This window comes from Salvia hispanica, chromosome 3 (genome assembly GCF_029641045.1).
Source record: "Salvia hispanica isolate PSC_SH4W2 chromosome 3, Shi_PSC_v1, whole genome shotgun sequence".
NCBI classification, from domain to species: Eukaryota; Viridiplantae; Streptophyta; class Magnoliopsida; order Lamiales; family Lamiaceae; genus Salvia; species Salvia hispanica.
The window spans coordinates 37,553,111-37,569,154 of NC_142694.1; the positions used below are offsets into that span (position 1 = coordinate 37,553,111).

Sequence of the window (16,044 nt, forward strand, 5' to 3'; positions counted from 1 at the left end):
TGGGGACCATAACCATTATTTAGAGAATAAGTCCCTAACTTTATTATAACTTTAATTTCACCCATAACAAAATTAAAGTTATCCAAAGTAGTATCTGCACAATAGTCCTCATACTTTTATAGATAATCGTTTGACCCTATAAATTATATAACCTTAGTAGATCACGTAATCGGGTCAATCAATAAATAGCCATAAATATTATACAATCTTTAGACTATTATGTTGGATCATATTAAAATGTTCCAACAATCTCCCACTTGGGCCAACATAAAAGTCACCAAATGATTGTATATTACTGAAGTTGCGCGCTTACTATTTATATTAATCATCTTTACCGATCCGGTCTACTAAACATGTTAATATAGAACCAAAGAAGTTTAAGTCACAACACATATACATGACTAAACTCATCAGTGATCACAAATATCAACACATCTAGCAACACAAATCAAAATATGAGTGTGCAGCATGAAAATTACATGCTATGTGATCTTTTGCATATCTATTTTCAACTGGTCCTCTGAAACTGTAGTGAGATCAGAAAATACCAAAGTATAATTCAAAGTAACTAAAACCAAAGTAATTAAAGTGCACTTAATATAACTGAAATTCAATGTTATTACATAGATGAACATAAACTCCCACTAAACCAAAGTATCACAAGGTCGAATACCCATGTGAAATACATGCTCATGAAAGACCGAAGGCGGTAAACCTTTAGTGAAAGGATCCGCAAGCATGGAAGTCGAACCTAAGTGTTCAATTTGCAATTGTCTACTCTGAATTCTATCCTTAACAGCAAGGAACTTGATGTCAATGTGTTTAGACTTCGACGAGCTCCTGTTGTTGTTGGAGTACATGACTGCGGACTTATTGTCACAATATAACTTGAGTGGTCTTTCAATACTATCCACAATTTGCAGTCCTTGAATAAAGTTTCGCAACCATACTCCATGTTGTGATGCCTCAAAACAAGCTATGAATTCTGCTTCCATTGTAGAGGTGGCTATCAATGTTTGTTTAACACTTTTCCAAGATATAGCCCCTCCGGCGAGCATAAAGACATAACCTGACGTGGATCTACGACTGTCTTGGCATCCCGCGAAATCCGAATCAGAATACCCAATGATCTCAAGCTGATCCGATTTCCTATAAGTGAGCATATAATCCTTTGTTCTTTGCAGATACCGCAAAACACGTTTGACTGCTTTCCAATGATCCATACCGGGATTACTCAAGTATCTGCCTAGCATGCCTACTATGAACGCAATATCCGGACGCGTGCATACTTGTGCATACATAAGACTTCCCACAGCCGATGCATAGGGAAGTAATTCCATTTCCTTTCTTGCAAGCTCGTTTTTTGGGACATTGATTCAAACTGAATTTATCACCTTTAGCCACAGGGGTATCTCCTGGTCTACAATCTTTCATGTTGAATCTTGCCAAAACTTTATCGATGTAGCTCTTTTGTGATAATCCAAGTACACCTAGGGAACGATCCCGATGTATTCAGATTCCTAATACAAAAGAAGCATCACCAAGATCTTTCATTTCAAATTTTCTTGAAAGAAATTTCTTGGTGTCACGTAATAAATCTACATCGTTGCAAGCAAGTAAAATGTCGTCGACATATAGAACCAGGAAAATGAATTTGCTCCCACTGAACTTATAGTATATGCATTCATCAACAGGATTCGTCTCAAAACCAAATGAGACAACAACTTGATGAAATTTAACATACCATTGACGAGACGCTTGTTTAAGACCATAGATGGATTTCTTAAGTTTGCATACTATCTTCTTTGGGTCACCAGACACAAAGTTTTCAGGTTGCACCATATAAATCGTTTCTGTAATGTCACCATTAAGAAACGCTGTCTTTACATCCATCTGATGTAGCTCCAAATTAAAATGAGCTACTAGTGCCATGATTATTCTGAATGAGTCTTTCGTCGAAACTGGAGAGAAAGTCTCGGTAAAATCGATGCCTTCCTTTTGAGTAAAGCCTTTTGCTACAAGACGAGCCTTATATCTCTCCACATTGCCTTTTGAATCCCGTTTGGTCTTAAAAATCCACTTGCAACCAATGGGTTTCGCACCTTCAGGCAATGTGACAAGATCCCAAACGTCATTGCTTTGCATAGACTTAATCTCTTCAATCATAGCATCGATCCACTTTAGAGCATTAGGGCTTTCAATGGCTTGACGGAAAGTGACTGGGTCATCTTCCATCACTCCAATATCTACCTCATGCTCTTGGAGATATACAATATATTCATCCATAGATATTGCAGGTCTCCTCATTCTAGTGGATCTCCTTAGTGGCACTACTTCATCATGTTCTTGAGGAGGTTGAGGTTGTTCTTCATGTTGTTGTTCGGGAAGTGGAACAGGAATTACAAGAGTGTTGTCTTGTTCTGGAATGAAGGGAAGTGAAATCGCTTCCTCTTCAAAGACAACATTCTTTATACCATCTTCCCCCCCAAAATCAACTTCCTCAAAGAACCTTGCATTATTCGTCTCAAAAAATGATCTAGTTGTGGGATCATAGAACTTGAAACCCCTAGACCGCTCGGGATAACCTACAAAACAACTTACCGTTTTAGAGTCCAATTTATGCTCGTGTGGCCTATAAGGCCGAGCTTCAGCTGGACAACCCCAAACATGTAAATGAACTAAGCTGGGCTTTTTGCCCGTCCATAATTCATAAGGGGTTACGGCAGTTGCTTTAGTAGGTACTCGGTTTAGGATGTATGTTGCGGTCTTAAGTGCCTCTCCCCAAAGGGATTCTGGCAAAGTAGAATGACTGATCATGCTTCTAACCATATCCTTGAGGGTTCTATTTCGTCTTTCAGCAACACCATTCATGGTAGGACTACCAGGCATAGTGTACTGTGGGACGATTCCACATTCCTCAAGAAATCTAGCGAAGGGTCCTGGACGTTGTTCACCCGAGCCATCATATCTACCATAGTATTCTCCACCACGGTCAGATCTGACGTTCTTAATTCTTTTTCCAAGTTGATTTTCAACTTCGGCCTTATAACTCTTGAACGTATCCAGTGCTTGAGATTTTTCACTTATGAGATATAAATAACCATATCGGGAATAATCTTCTATGAACGTAATAAAATATCGTTGACCGTTCCAAGATGCAGTAGGAAACGGTCCACGGATATCTGTATGGATAAGTTCTGAGACGTCTGTAGTCCGATTGGCTTCAAATCTCCTAATATTTGTTTGCTTCCCCTTAATGCACTCAACACAGACTTGAAAGTCTGCCATATTGGGAATGGTAAGAATTCCATCTGACACAAGTCTTTCTATTCTCCGTTTGGAGATATGACCTAAACGTTTATGCCAAATTGTAGCAGAATTCTCACTTATTAATTTACGCTTTGTACCTCGTGAGTTCACATGCAGGGCTTCATTAAATGAAGTAATAGTATTAAGCAAATAAAGATTATCGCCATAAGAAAGAGAACCGGTGCCAACCAAAGTTGAATTTAGATAAAGACTAAATCTACTATTTCTAAATGAACAAGTATAACCGAATTTGTCCAATACAGAAATAGAAATTAAATTCCGTCTAAATGACGGTACAACAAATGTCTGTTCTAAATCCAAATAACAACCAGTTTTTAGTAATAATCTAAATGTGCCTATTGCCTCCACTTCAACTTGTTTGCCATCGCCCACATAGATGAATCTTTCAGCATCAATCGGCTTTCGGCACTGGAGGCAACCCTGCATGGACACACTTATGTGAGTAGTAGCACCAGAGTCTATCCACCAAGTATGTCCAGGTACAGAAGCTAAATTAACTTCTGAACAAACATAAGTGAAAAATGTACCTTTCTTCACGCGCCAAGCGTGATATTCTTCACAATCATTCTTCTTGTGTCCATCTTTCTTGCAAAAGAAGCAAACTGAAGCTGATTTTTCCTTCTTAAACTGTTTTGCAGATGGACCCACAATATTTCTGGAGGAATCAGGAAGAATCCTCTTCCCCTTAGCGAACTCGGAAAGAACCCTCTTTCCCTTGTCTCTTCCTCGTTTACCCCTATAGCTTGTTGCTAAGTGAGCACTTTCTGTCTTACTTTGCTTCAATCTCTCTTCCTCTTGAACACAATGAGAAATCAACTCATTCAATGTCCATTTATCCTTCACAGTATTGTAACTAACTTTGAAGTGATCAAATTGATGAGGAAGAGATATCATAACCAAATGCACTAGTTGATCATCACTGATCGTCAAATTAAGTGCCGTAAGCTTTGAAGCAGTGTTTGACATTTCCATAATGTGCTCCCTAATTTCCCCTCGGCCATTATACCTCATAGTCACAAGTTTATGCATCAATGAAGCCGTTTCGGCCTTTTCATTGCTTGCGAAATTCATATCAATGGCCTCGAGAAATTCCTTAGCAGTTGCTTCTTTCGGGACAGTACCGCGAAAGTTTTCAGGGATGGCATGTTGCATAATCATAAGACTCATGCGATTGGAGTGTTCCCACCTCTCAAAAGTCCGTTTATCCTCATCGGAACTTTCATCAGTAAGAGGGGCGGGTTGCTCCGTCCGAAGTGCATAGTCTAAATTTGCAATCCCCAAACCAATCAATACCTTGCTTCTCCATGATGCATAGGTATTGCCTTTTAGCACAGGAATGGAATTTAGAAAACCAATAGCAGATTCTTGAGCTAGCAAAGAACAAATATAACAAGTTGGACAATAATTAGCTCACGTAAATAATAAGTAAATAAATTAAATAATGACAATTCCCATTTCAAGATGTCGGCACAACATTAAAATTTCATCTTTGGACAAAATAATTAACTTGCAAGTGACATCTTAATACGTAGTAATCAAACAATAAGTCTTCCTTTGGGCCGACTTAGAGTCCACAATGACTTAAGGATAATCTCATATTATTACCACAAAGTACACAAGAAACACGGCCAAATAACAATCTTCCTTTGGGCCGATTAACTATTCGCATGTATTTCAAGTATACAAATATCCTATATATTCTAAATAAATTAATCTACACATTAGAGCTCACTTTGGCAAGGTAATGCTTCAATTAATTTAATTAAAATAATAGAAAATAAAAGATTAAGTCATTATTTAATTAATTACTACTTAATAAACAATTAAAAAAAAATTAATTGTTTTACACTTTCAATTTTTGGGCTATTTTGCAAATATTATTAATAATTTGAATAAAACAAAATTGCTCCTAAATAAGCCCACAAGAAATCATAAGTTACGACTCTTGAGAAAGTAACCAACAATTTTAAGTCAGTTATTAAAAATTGAGTCATAAAACGTAATAGCTGCTGTCGGCTATTAAAATAAAAAATTTAAATAAATGAAAAACTTTTGTAGGCCAATGATTTAGTATATTTTAGCAAAACGACTAAGTCAAGTTTTGATGCAAAACATCCCAACTATTCAGCCCCAAGAAACTGAATCAAAATTAAACAGACGTCGTCGTTTCACAAAACAAAGCCAACGGTTCACCGCCTCAACCACCATCAACCGCTCCAACTTCGTCGGAACTTACCGACTCTCCGTTCGTCGGAATAAAAGAATGGCGGTCAGAATCAGTTGAAAAATGAATTTTAAAAATAGATGAATGAAAATTTGAACACAGAAGTTCATTAAATTTTCGACGAATCGATGAATTAATCAAAACCAAAACTGCTCTGTTAAATTTCGAACACATGAGTGCAGAAAATTTGAAGAAATCAACATAACATTTTGATCTGAAATTCTCCCAACTAATTCGTCAAAAGAACATGAATGGGGTTGATAACCAAATATTCAAAAGTTTTCAAATCGTAAAAGTTTTCGTGCATATAAACTCTCAATTCATGAACCAATCACATATTGGTTTGCGTGCATTAAAAATCAATCACTGTTGAAAAGCTTTTGAATGAATTAACCAAACAATTTCAAATTTTCATCCGAAATTTCTTCAATAATTTGTCAAAAGAAATCTTGTGCTCGCATTAGAAAACATGGAGGAATTGATGAACAACACCAGTAAGGTCAACAACAAATCACAGGAACAATTCGACCACATAATTTTCATAAACTGAATCCAAACGATGAAAAACCATAGATAAACGAATTATCAATTCGTTCCAACATGTATTGGCTCTGATACCAATTGTTGGAATCAAATCAATGATTCACATAATTCATCACATAAATCACACATGTCGAATACGATTGATAAACATAAAGCGGAAGCGTACATGGATTGGGATTCATGATGTAGTTGATGATTCTGAAGTATGGAAACTAGTCTTCCAAGTGACAACGCTCTCTCACAGATTCTCTGTAATCTGTAGAGTCTTGATTTTACGTCTGATCAATAGGAATGGGATTCTATTGACCTATTTATAGGTTGCACTTGGGGACCATAACCATTATTTAGAGAATAAGTCCCTAACTTTATTATAACTTTAATTTCACCCATAACAAAATTAAAGTTATCCAAAGTAGTATCTGCACAATAGTCCTCATACTTTTATAGATAATCGTTTGACCCTATAAATTATATAACCTTAGTAGATCACGTAATCGGGTCAATCAATAAATAGCCATAAATATTATACAATCTTTAGACTATTATGTTGGATCATATTAAAATGTTCCAACAAATAATTGATAAGATAGATAATTCATATAAGTGCACCAAAGAGAAATTACGTAATGAGTTTTAACCTTAGTTAAAAAAGGGAAAAAAGAAATGAGTGGTAATTTTTTGGGAAAAAAAAGGTCAGAAAACCATGTGTTCTTTGTAAATAAAGTGTGTGCAATTTCCACTTATAGCAGAAATTATTTCTGCATCTTCAGAGGCTCGAGTCTCTTGAAAACTTTGAGCAAATGCTTAAGAGGGGAGCTTAGAGTTAACTTCTAAATTTTCCTTAATTATTGCTTCATCCTAAGATTTACTTCAATTTTTATTTGTTATTCTACTTATGCAATGTAAATATATGTGTTTTAATGCTTATTTTTGGACTGTGCTTGGTTTCTTAGCCAACTATTGTTAATCTGCATTTTATCATGATGTATACTTATTAGATTAGAAAAGTTGAATGTAATGATATCGTCGTACTATTGTGTTATTTTTTTGAGTTGATCCAATTTCTAGGGATTTATCCTACTTTAGAATGGACTAATTGAATAGATTCGAGTGTCTTAACCTTAAGGGTGTGATTGGTAGCAAAAAAGGGTTTTCAAGGTTTCACGTATACAGAGTTTTTCTTACTTTTACGGATAATGTTTTCCATGGTATAACAGTGTTTGGTACATTTTTTCTAAATTGAGAAACCACACTATCAAATGTTTGGTAGAAATTGGTTAAGAGTTACACTCATGTGGATAATAAGGGAAATGTCAATAATATCCTTGAGTATGGAGCAGCTCTACATGTTGATTCTACAGGGAAGTAAAATGGCGGCTACTTTCTTTAACTTTGGCGCCATCCTTCTCTCATTCTCCATGCAACACCTTCTTGGTACCCTCATTCCACCACAATTCCACAAAATACATCTTCTCCATCCAATACAGCTGCGATGTCTACACATGTGAAGAAAAAACTCACATACTAGGGCAGCCCGTCGAGTATCAGTTTTTGTTTTTCAAATCTGAGAACGTCTCGTTCATATGAGTCCGGACGATGACCTCGATTATAATAACAATTGTCTCTGACTCCGACCTCTTTCGCTGACTTTCGTTAACCATCCTACATAATTTGAAAACAATGAAAGTTCATGGCAAAACAACAATATCATCACTGCAATATTAATTTTTTCCACAAACACGAACAGAACACGGCTCCAAGCAAACACATTGAACAAACAACAACAAAAAAGGGTATGGGACTTGACAAATAACAGCTCAAATTATCAATACACACTTTAGACTCAACAACCGAAAGATATAAGTCCAGAATGAACACAACCATAGTTACTATCTGAGAAATTACTTAGACATATCGCAGAACAAATCCAAAAAAATGCATTATCAACACTGCAGAGCCACAATCTGCACCCCTAATCATTCACACAATCTCCCAAAGTTACAAAATGATTCATTGTGTTGCAAATGGAGTTAAAGCTGCTAGAGAAATCAAGACAAACCATAGGCACAAAAGCAACAATATAAACAGAGATCAAATACTTAAATTTACGGTTTCAATTCATAAAATTCTCAATTAAACAACAAGATATAGGCAAATACATCCGTTCAATTCCAGTGACAGAGTACGAAACAAACCTCGGTATACATGAACTGTTGCTCGACCTTCTTAATAACGCTTCCTTATTCCAAGCACTTGAAAGTGCCCTGGAGGAGCTCGGGTCGGACCTCGCTGGTGCATGTGACGATGCCGCTGATTGGCCACGTGCTTGACGATCTTGGCGGTGGCCAATTCCCTGAGCTTCTTCACCAGGGGGAGGTTGTAGAAGGCGAAATTGATGTCCTTGTTCGGATTGTCGTCGGCGATGATGGTAGGGCGGAGCTCCATGATGAAACCCTTGCAGGCGCTCTTGAGGTAGGGCTCGAAGCGCATCGCAGTGGATGAACAATCAGACCAATTCCTTAAACTTTCACAACACAAATAAACAAATAAAATTAATAAAAAATGCAACAACAAACAAAACACATTATTGAACATCAAATCTGGAGGATAATTTTGCGATTAGGGCTAGGAAATTGGGGGATAATTTTAGGCGTCAAAGCCACCGACGTACCTATATCAGAATGTTCAGATCGACGGTACCATTGGGTGTTTTTGGAGTGGATGCGCTGCGGAACTGTGTTGCAGTTAGAGAAATGGGAAGGCGAATTCGGAAACAAGATTTATCACAAAAATCGGAATGTTCAGATCGGCAGTAGCATTGGGTGTTTTTGGGGTGGATGTGCGGCGAAACTGTGATTGCAGTTGGAGAATTGGGAGGGCAATTTCGGGAGAAATCTTGTTTTTAAGATTTCTCACAAAAGGAGGAAACTTTATATCACAAAATTCCCGTGATAGTGTTTTCACTCAAACTCAGAAAATTATCTCACTTCCCTGGAAACCCGACCCTTTTCTACCGGGCCAGCCGATAATGGAATGAGCTACCAAACATTGTAGAAGGATGATGAACAGTACCTTTTTCGACTTTTTCACACTTTTTAAGAGCTACCAATCAAGCCCTAAGAGTTAAGATAATACTAGATTACTAGTGACACACTTGTGCAATGCACAACATTTTATTTTCTTCACTCTTTTATAGTGTGTAATAATTCTATCATACGATAAACAATATCATATATCATACGCACTCTAAAATTGTAAAGAGTGAACTACAAAAATGGTCCCTGAATTATGGGTTTATCTCGTCCATAGTCCTTGGACTTTAAAAATATCGCCAGTAGTCCCTGGACTAAGGGTTTATCTCGAAATTGGTTCTTTTGGCTTTTTTTGGTACGAAAATACCCTTTGACATTATTTTGGGGGGTTTGGGCAATTTGGTCTTTTTACACTTTTAACATTTTAAATCTGATATTATTTTAGTTATGTACTAACTTTGATATTATTTCAAAATTATCATTCTTCTTCCATTTTGTTATCCTTCACTGAATTTGTTTTTTTTTTTCAATATTAGATTTAATTTTATAAAATTAAATTTAATATTTAGATTTTTAAATATCAATAAATATTTTTAATGAAAACTATTAATTCATGGACACTATAAATATTGATTAACTATTAATTTTTGTTATTTAATATAATATTCAATTGAATTGAAGAAGTATAGAAAAATAATATTAATCATGATGGAAAAATAAGAGTTATTCTATTTAGCCTCCGTTCGATTGTTATAATTGCTTGTGATTAAATATTATGAAGTTGACTAAAAATTTGATCCTACTTAAAATTTTATATAGGAGTATTTTTGTTGAAATTTTCTAGTAAAATTTGATTGTTTTCAAATTAATAAACGAAAATTATATTAGTCTTACATTAGATGCATATTTATTTCAGAATAAATTGTGTTATAGTCTATTTATGATTAAAGCTAATTAAATATTGATTAAAACTAGGCATTGTCATACCTTATTGATTACATAGTACTATACACTATCAAATATTGATTATAACTATTAATTTTTGCTATTTAATAATTTTTATAATTAAAAAAATTTATTGATATTTAAAAATTAAAATTTAAAATTTTGTAAAATTAAATCTAATATTGAAATAAAGAAACAAAGTGAAGGATGACAAAAGGGAAAAAGGATGATAAATTTGAAATAATATCAAAGTTAGTACATAACTAATATAATATCAGATTTAAAATGTTAAAAGTATAAAAAGACCAAATTGCCCAAACCCCCCAAAATAATATCAAAGGGTATTTTCGTACCAAAAAAAGCCAAAAGGACCAATTTCGAGATAACTTCTTAGTCCAGAGACTACTGACGATATTTTTAAAGTCCAGGGACTATGGGCGAGATAAACCCATAGTCCAGGGACCATTTTTGTAGTTCACTCAATTGTAAATATATATATAACAAAAATTTATCATAAAAAAATATAATCAAATAACTTTCGAAATAAAAAATGTACACAAATATATTGATTAATAAATTTGGCAAAAAAAAAAAATATGTACATATTTTGTTGATATTATGATCATCTAAATTAAAGTATTTATATTTGTTCATTGTTCAGTCTATATCGTCCAATTTGTTGGATATGCAGGAAGGCCAAATTTCAACCATATATTTTTATGGATGAATAGCCCAAGTTCAAAAATAAGACATCGTGCTTTAAAGCCCCAAAACCAAGAGAAACAGAATATTACTCCAAGCAGGGACGGAACTAGACTTTCAAATAAGCCGGTGCTGAAATCCTTAAAAATAATAATAACAATAATAATATAATAATAATAACAATAATACCAAAAATTTCAATTCAAATATAACGTCTTTACAATTTTTACGAGGCTCTAGATGATAATTGTTTCCGACGTGTCGCCATTTCTTGAAATCGTCGAAGAATGGCCTCATTTTCAATTTTGTTAAAAATATCCTTCTCAATGTATACAACTAAGATATCATTCATCCAACCGTCTCCCATTCTGTTTCGCAAATCAGTCTTGATAAATTTCATCGAAGAAAATACTCTCTCAACAGAGGCGGTCGCAACAGGAAGGATCAGAGTCAATTCAATCAAACGGTATACCAAGGGAAAAGCCTTATCTCTTGTGGTAGCGACCAAAATCTTTGCAAGATTTCCCAAATCTTCAATATTGGAGAACTCGACTTTATCAACTATATCACTGATATAAGTTTTAAGTTGATATTGGAGAGCCATACATTCAGTGCACGAGAAGTCATCCGGATAAAGTTCTGCGAGACGGACCAACTTGTCGATATTGAAGCTAGCAAAGGAGTTTCTTGGACTAAGGCAATTCATGCAAATAAGCAATTCCGTATTTGTTTCTGGAAAACGATTTTCCATCTCTTGAATAACTAAATCAAGAACCTAATAATTATAAGTAGTATGAAATTAGAATACAAAGAAATATTTAATAATAATCATAACTAAGAAATAAAATAGAAATCGTACCTGACAGTAAACCTCCACCTTGTAATGATGATAATTTGTAACGCGTTCCCCTCGTTTCATTCGCACACCAAACTTGACGGCATCATCCATATTGATGACATCAATGGAATTAGTCACACAAAACTCTTCAACCTGTCTCACGAATTGGTTCCATCCATTCTCCCGAAAGTCTTGCAAAGTCCTTTTAGTTGTATCAATCAAAGATATAGCTTGAACTATATTTTGATCCCGAAGTTGCAAAACTTTTGACAAATCATTTGTTGACCCAAGCAACTCAATCATCAAGTGTAAAATAAAAATAAAGTCATAGCTTCCAAGCCTCATACTCAATGTTTTTGATATACCTTTATTATCTGGATTAGTACCATCTTCATACACATTTTCAAGTACTTCAATTACCGATGACCACATACCTTTTAGACGAAGCAAAGTAGTGAAGTGTGATCCCCATCGAGTGTCACCCGGCCGCCTTAAACTCATCTCTTGATTTAAACCTCTTCCACTTTTAATCTCTTCCCTTTCTAGAGATTTGACAATTTTCTCATGCTCAGCTTGTCGTAGTTTGTCTCTCCTTTTACAAGATGTTCCACATGTATTTACAATCATAGTGACAATGGTGAAAAAATCACTTATAGCACCATGTTGTTTTGTAACATTTACCACGACTAGTTGGAGCTGATGAGCAAAACAATGGATGTACTTCGCAGATCTATTTTCATTCAGTATAAGGGTTTTTAGACCATTGTACTCACCCCGCATATTTGATGCACCATCATAGCCTTGACCTCTTAACCGTGATAAAGATAAAGCATGCTTAGCAAACACTGAGTCAATCCCTTCCTTCAATGACTTTGCTGTAGTATCAGTGACATGTACCAAGGCTAAGAATCTTTCTATAATCTCTCCATTATTGTTCACGTATCTAATAACCAAAGCCATTTGCTCTTTTATCGATGAATCTCGCGCTTCATCAACCAATAGAGAGAATTTGCGATTTTCAATATCTTCCAAAATAACTTTCGTAGTCTCAACAGCACAACAATTTGATAATTCCTTTTGAATCAAAGGACTAGTCATCTGATTATTACGTGGAGCGTTCTCCAATGTAACTGCAGCTACCTCTTCTTTATGCTCACAATACCATTTAAGTATCTCTAGAAAGTTTCCCTTGTTTGTAGACGCAAATGATTCATCATTCCCACGAAATGGCAATCCCTGTCTTAACAATAATCGAATCACATCTAAAGAAGCAGTCAAGCGAATGCGGTAGTTGACTTCGTCTTCCTTATCATATTTCCTCAAATTGTAATCAACACTTTGTCTTTGATTTTTAAACCCTTCAAAAAGTATTCTGGCCTGATCATGTGTGCTATTTGCTGAACCTTCATGTTCTCTAAAAATAGCAAGCGCCTTTTTCCAATTTTTAAAGCCCGTACTCACGAATACATCATCTCCAAAACGATTGGCATTAATAGGCTTGAAAAGATAACACCAAAAACAAAATGCCGCTTCTTTTTCAACACTATATTCCAACCATATATGTTTTTCAAACCATTTAGCTTGGAAGCTCCTTTTCTCTTTACCATACGAAGTTTTCCTAAAGACATGACCTTTCGGTTGACAAGGCCCCTTAGAGACATATTCTCTTCGAATGCGATCCCTTATTTGAACATCATAACTAGCAATAGGACTCCGTAGCCCCGGGTCACTAACTATGTTTTCCGGATTAACTTCAATATTGATTCTTTCTTGATTCAAAATCGCATTCGGGTCACTAACTATGTTTTCAGAATTAGCTTCAAAACTTGCAACATTGATTCCATCCTGGTTCACAGTCGAATTCGGGGTTGCAATACTCGAACTAGAAGTTGAATCATTCCTTGATTTTTTAAAATATCGATGCATAACTGTAGCCAAGAATAAACAAGATTAATTAGATAATTTGCATTCGTACATTTTAAATTATTGCAACGTGTAATCTACTAATAAGAAAGTAAGATAATGCATTAGAAAAACATTTATGTTAAATTCATGCCACAACTGCATATTTTTATATATCAAATTGTAATGATTCAAAAACTTGTATTATCACAATTCTCAAAGGTTAATTATGTTTTTCCTATTCAAGCAACAGAATTAAAATCATAATAAATAATTTTAGGTTTCATGCCATTAAATCAAAGTAAAAAGTTAAAATCACAATTAGAATCAAACCTTTTAATTTTTCTACAAGTATAGGAGACCCTTGACCTCTGATTTCTGATATGATTTTGCGGCTGCTGTAATTTGCGTGCGCCTCCGATATGATTTTAATTGGAGAAGAAGAAACGTTACTTGTAGTATAAATTTGGGCTTCTATATTCAATAAAGGCTATTTTAGTTTATCTATTATTATTATTATTATTATCATTATATATTAAAGGCCCAAGTCTAATACTCCAATCCAATATAATTAATGACCCAATTTAGAAGCCCAATTTCACCATGTGTCGTCTTCTTCAAATTGGGGGTCTCTCAACCTCTTCGCCTCTTCCAGAAACTCACAGACGCAGTATACATAAAAATTCAGGCTATCCGAAGCCGGGGCGGAAATCCGACGGGGCGCGGCTGCATAGGGGGGGGTAGGGGTCCGGTTCCGGCCAAGCCCCCGCTGGAGCGGTGGCTTGGCCGCCGGTATCTCCGTCCCTGACTCCAAGATCTCATTCTCTAATCGTTAAAAGCCTTTATTTACCAACAATTTAACCCAATGTTAATAACTATTGTTACATCCCAATTACCAAGTGGGCCTGGTTGAATTGATTTCACATTTATCAACGGAAACAAAGCCCAACTTAATCCGCTTCAGAAGTGGGTCTGGATCAACCCAAACCTCAAACTTATCATCCCCAGATGGGCCTATGCTAGACTGAACTGGCCCGGCCCACTTTCCGACTCTAAAGTGCAGAAAATAAAACGTCTCTATTAAGGTGAAACAGAAGGAATACTTACTCCATTTGATAAGATGGTGTTATTTTAAAAATGTTAATTTGCTTTTCTAAATATATCACCAACGTTACAAAAGCCGTCTTTATTGTTGGCGTCCCAACTAAAATTAGAGGACGCAAATGAAAACGTATTAAAAAAAACAAAAGGTTAAGTTAACTTATCCTTAATTTAAGAACTTTCTTTTGTGTCATAAAATTGTTGCTATTTTTAAAATTTTCTGACGCTAGTAATTTGCATCTTGATTTTTGGATCCTTAAAACATACAATAAGTTTTCTTAGCATCGATATAATGTCTATTCATTAGTACTTTCAACCATTTAAAAAATTGATCAATAATAATCATCATTTATCATTATGTAGCGTGTGATCACTGTAGAATACATTAAATATCTTTTAAGGATATAAAAATTGAGACGCAATTATTAGTATTTGATTTTTTAAAATAATCGTAATTTAAGACAAAAAAGCATCACTAAGTTGAGGGTAAATTATTTTAGTTTTTATTTTTATTTTTTAGAACACTTTACTTATGTCATCTAATTTTAGGTGGGATACCAACAATAAAAACATACTCCCCCTTGTCCTATTTTAGATGACCCTTTTTGTTTTTCACACATGTTTTGAAAAAATTATTATAAATAATTAAAGTTAAGGAAAAATAAAGTAAGAGAAATAATAATGTAGAAGAGAGTCTCTTCCATATTATTATTTCTTAATTTACTTTCCTTACACTTTAACTATTTATTATAATTTTAACAAAATATGTGCGAAAATCAAAGGGGTCATCTTAACTGAGACTGAGGGAGTATTATAAAGCGTTGTGGTATAATTCGAAACGTTAATAAACATCCTTAATAGGACCAAAAAAAATATTCTTAGTTATTTGTATTGTTGTAGTGGTTATTATTAGGGTTTTTGGCTTTTTAAACCAAAAACTTTCCCCGAATTCTGGTTTTTCCCATGAACTATGAAATTTGTTTTTAAAACCACAAACTTTCACTTCGTTTGGTTTTTCCCCCGACGGGTCAATGGCGAAACCTGGGTTGTCTACGTATCAATTTTAATCCTATTTGTCATTAAAGTGAGGGATGATTATTATGAGAAGAAGAGAAAGGAGAGCTGTGAGGAGATAGGTGGGAATTTCCCCAATATGGGGAGCCTCCCGAGCGCGCCGGAGGGTGAGCAGGTCGTGGCTGGGTGACCGTCTTAGCTCGTCGCGGTGGCTGGGGAGGTCGAAGTGAGAGGATGAACGAAGATGGCTGAATTTTGATTGAGTCGTAAAACAACGTTGTTTTAGGGTCCTAAATCCGGCTTCCATGTCATTTTTTCGACTGTCCACGTTGGATAATTTCTAGACTGGAAATGTGTTATTCGGGTCGGATTGGGAAAAACCAAACGAAGTGAAAGTTCATGGTTTTAAAAAC

General features: G+C 35.1%; 4 protein-coding genes across 4 annotated transcripts; all 4 read right to left on the reverse strand.

The window, feature by feature from the left end:
- Positions 1-644: 644 nt before the first annotated feature.
- On the reverse strand, positions 645-1,340 carry LOC148930662 (secreted RxLR effector protein 161-like). Its single transcript, XM_089066579.1, has one exon. The coding sequence runs from the start codon at positions 1,338-1,340 to the stop codon at positions 645-647; it is 696 nt and encodes a 231-aa protein (XP_088922705.1).
- A 2,381-nt stretch (positions 1,341-3,721) lies between these two features.
- Positions 3,722-6,279, reverse strand: LOC148930663 (uncharacterized). The gene is made up of 3 exons (XM_089067091.1): positions 6,264-6,279; positions 3,858-4,700; positions 3,722-3,750 (listed from the first exon to the last, which is right to left on the reverse strand). The coding sequence occupies exons 1-3, from the start codon at positions 6,277-6,279 to the stop codon at positions 3,722-3,724; spliced, it is 888 nt and encodes a 295-aa protein (XP_088923217.1).
- Positions 6,280-11,002: 4,723 nt separating this feature from the next.
- Positions 11,003-11,683, reverse strand: LOC148930664 (uncharacterized). The gene has a single exon (XM_089067030.1). It carries the CDS (start codon positions 11,525-11,527, stop codon positions 11,003-11,005), a length of 525 nt encoding a protein of 174 aa, XP_088923156.1. The 5' UTR covers positions 11,528-11,683.
- LOC125209915 (uncharacterized) lies at positions 11,544-13,540 on the reverse strand. The gene is made up of 2 exons (XM_089066580.1): positions 11,641-13,540; positions 11,544-11,551 (listed from the first exon to the last, which is right to left on the reverse strand). Exons 1-2 carry the CDS (start codon positions 13,538-13,540, stop codon positions 11,544-11,546), a joined length of 1,908 nt encoding a protein of 635 aa, XP_088922706.1.
- Positions 13,541-16,044: the final 2,504 nt, after the last annotated feature.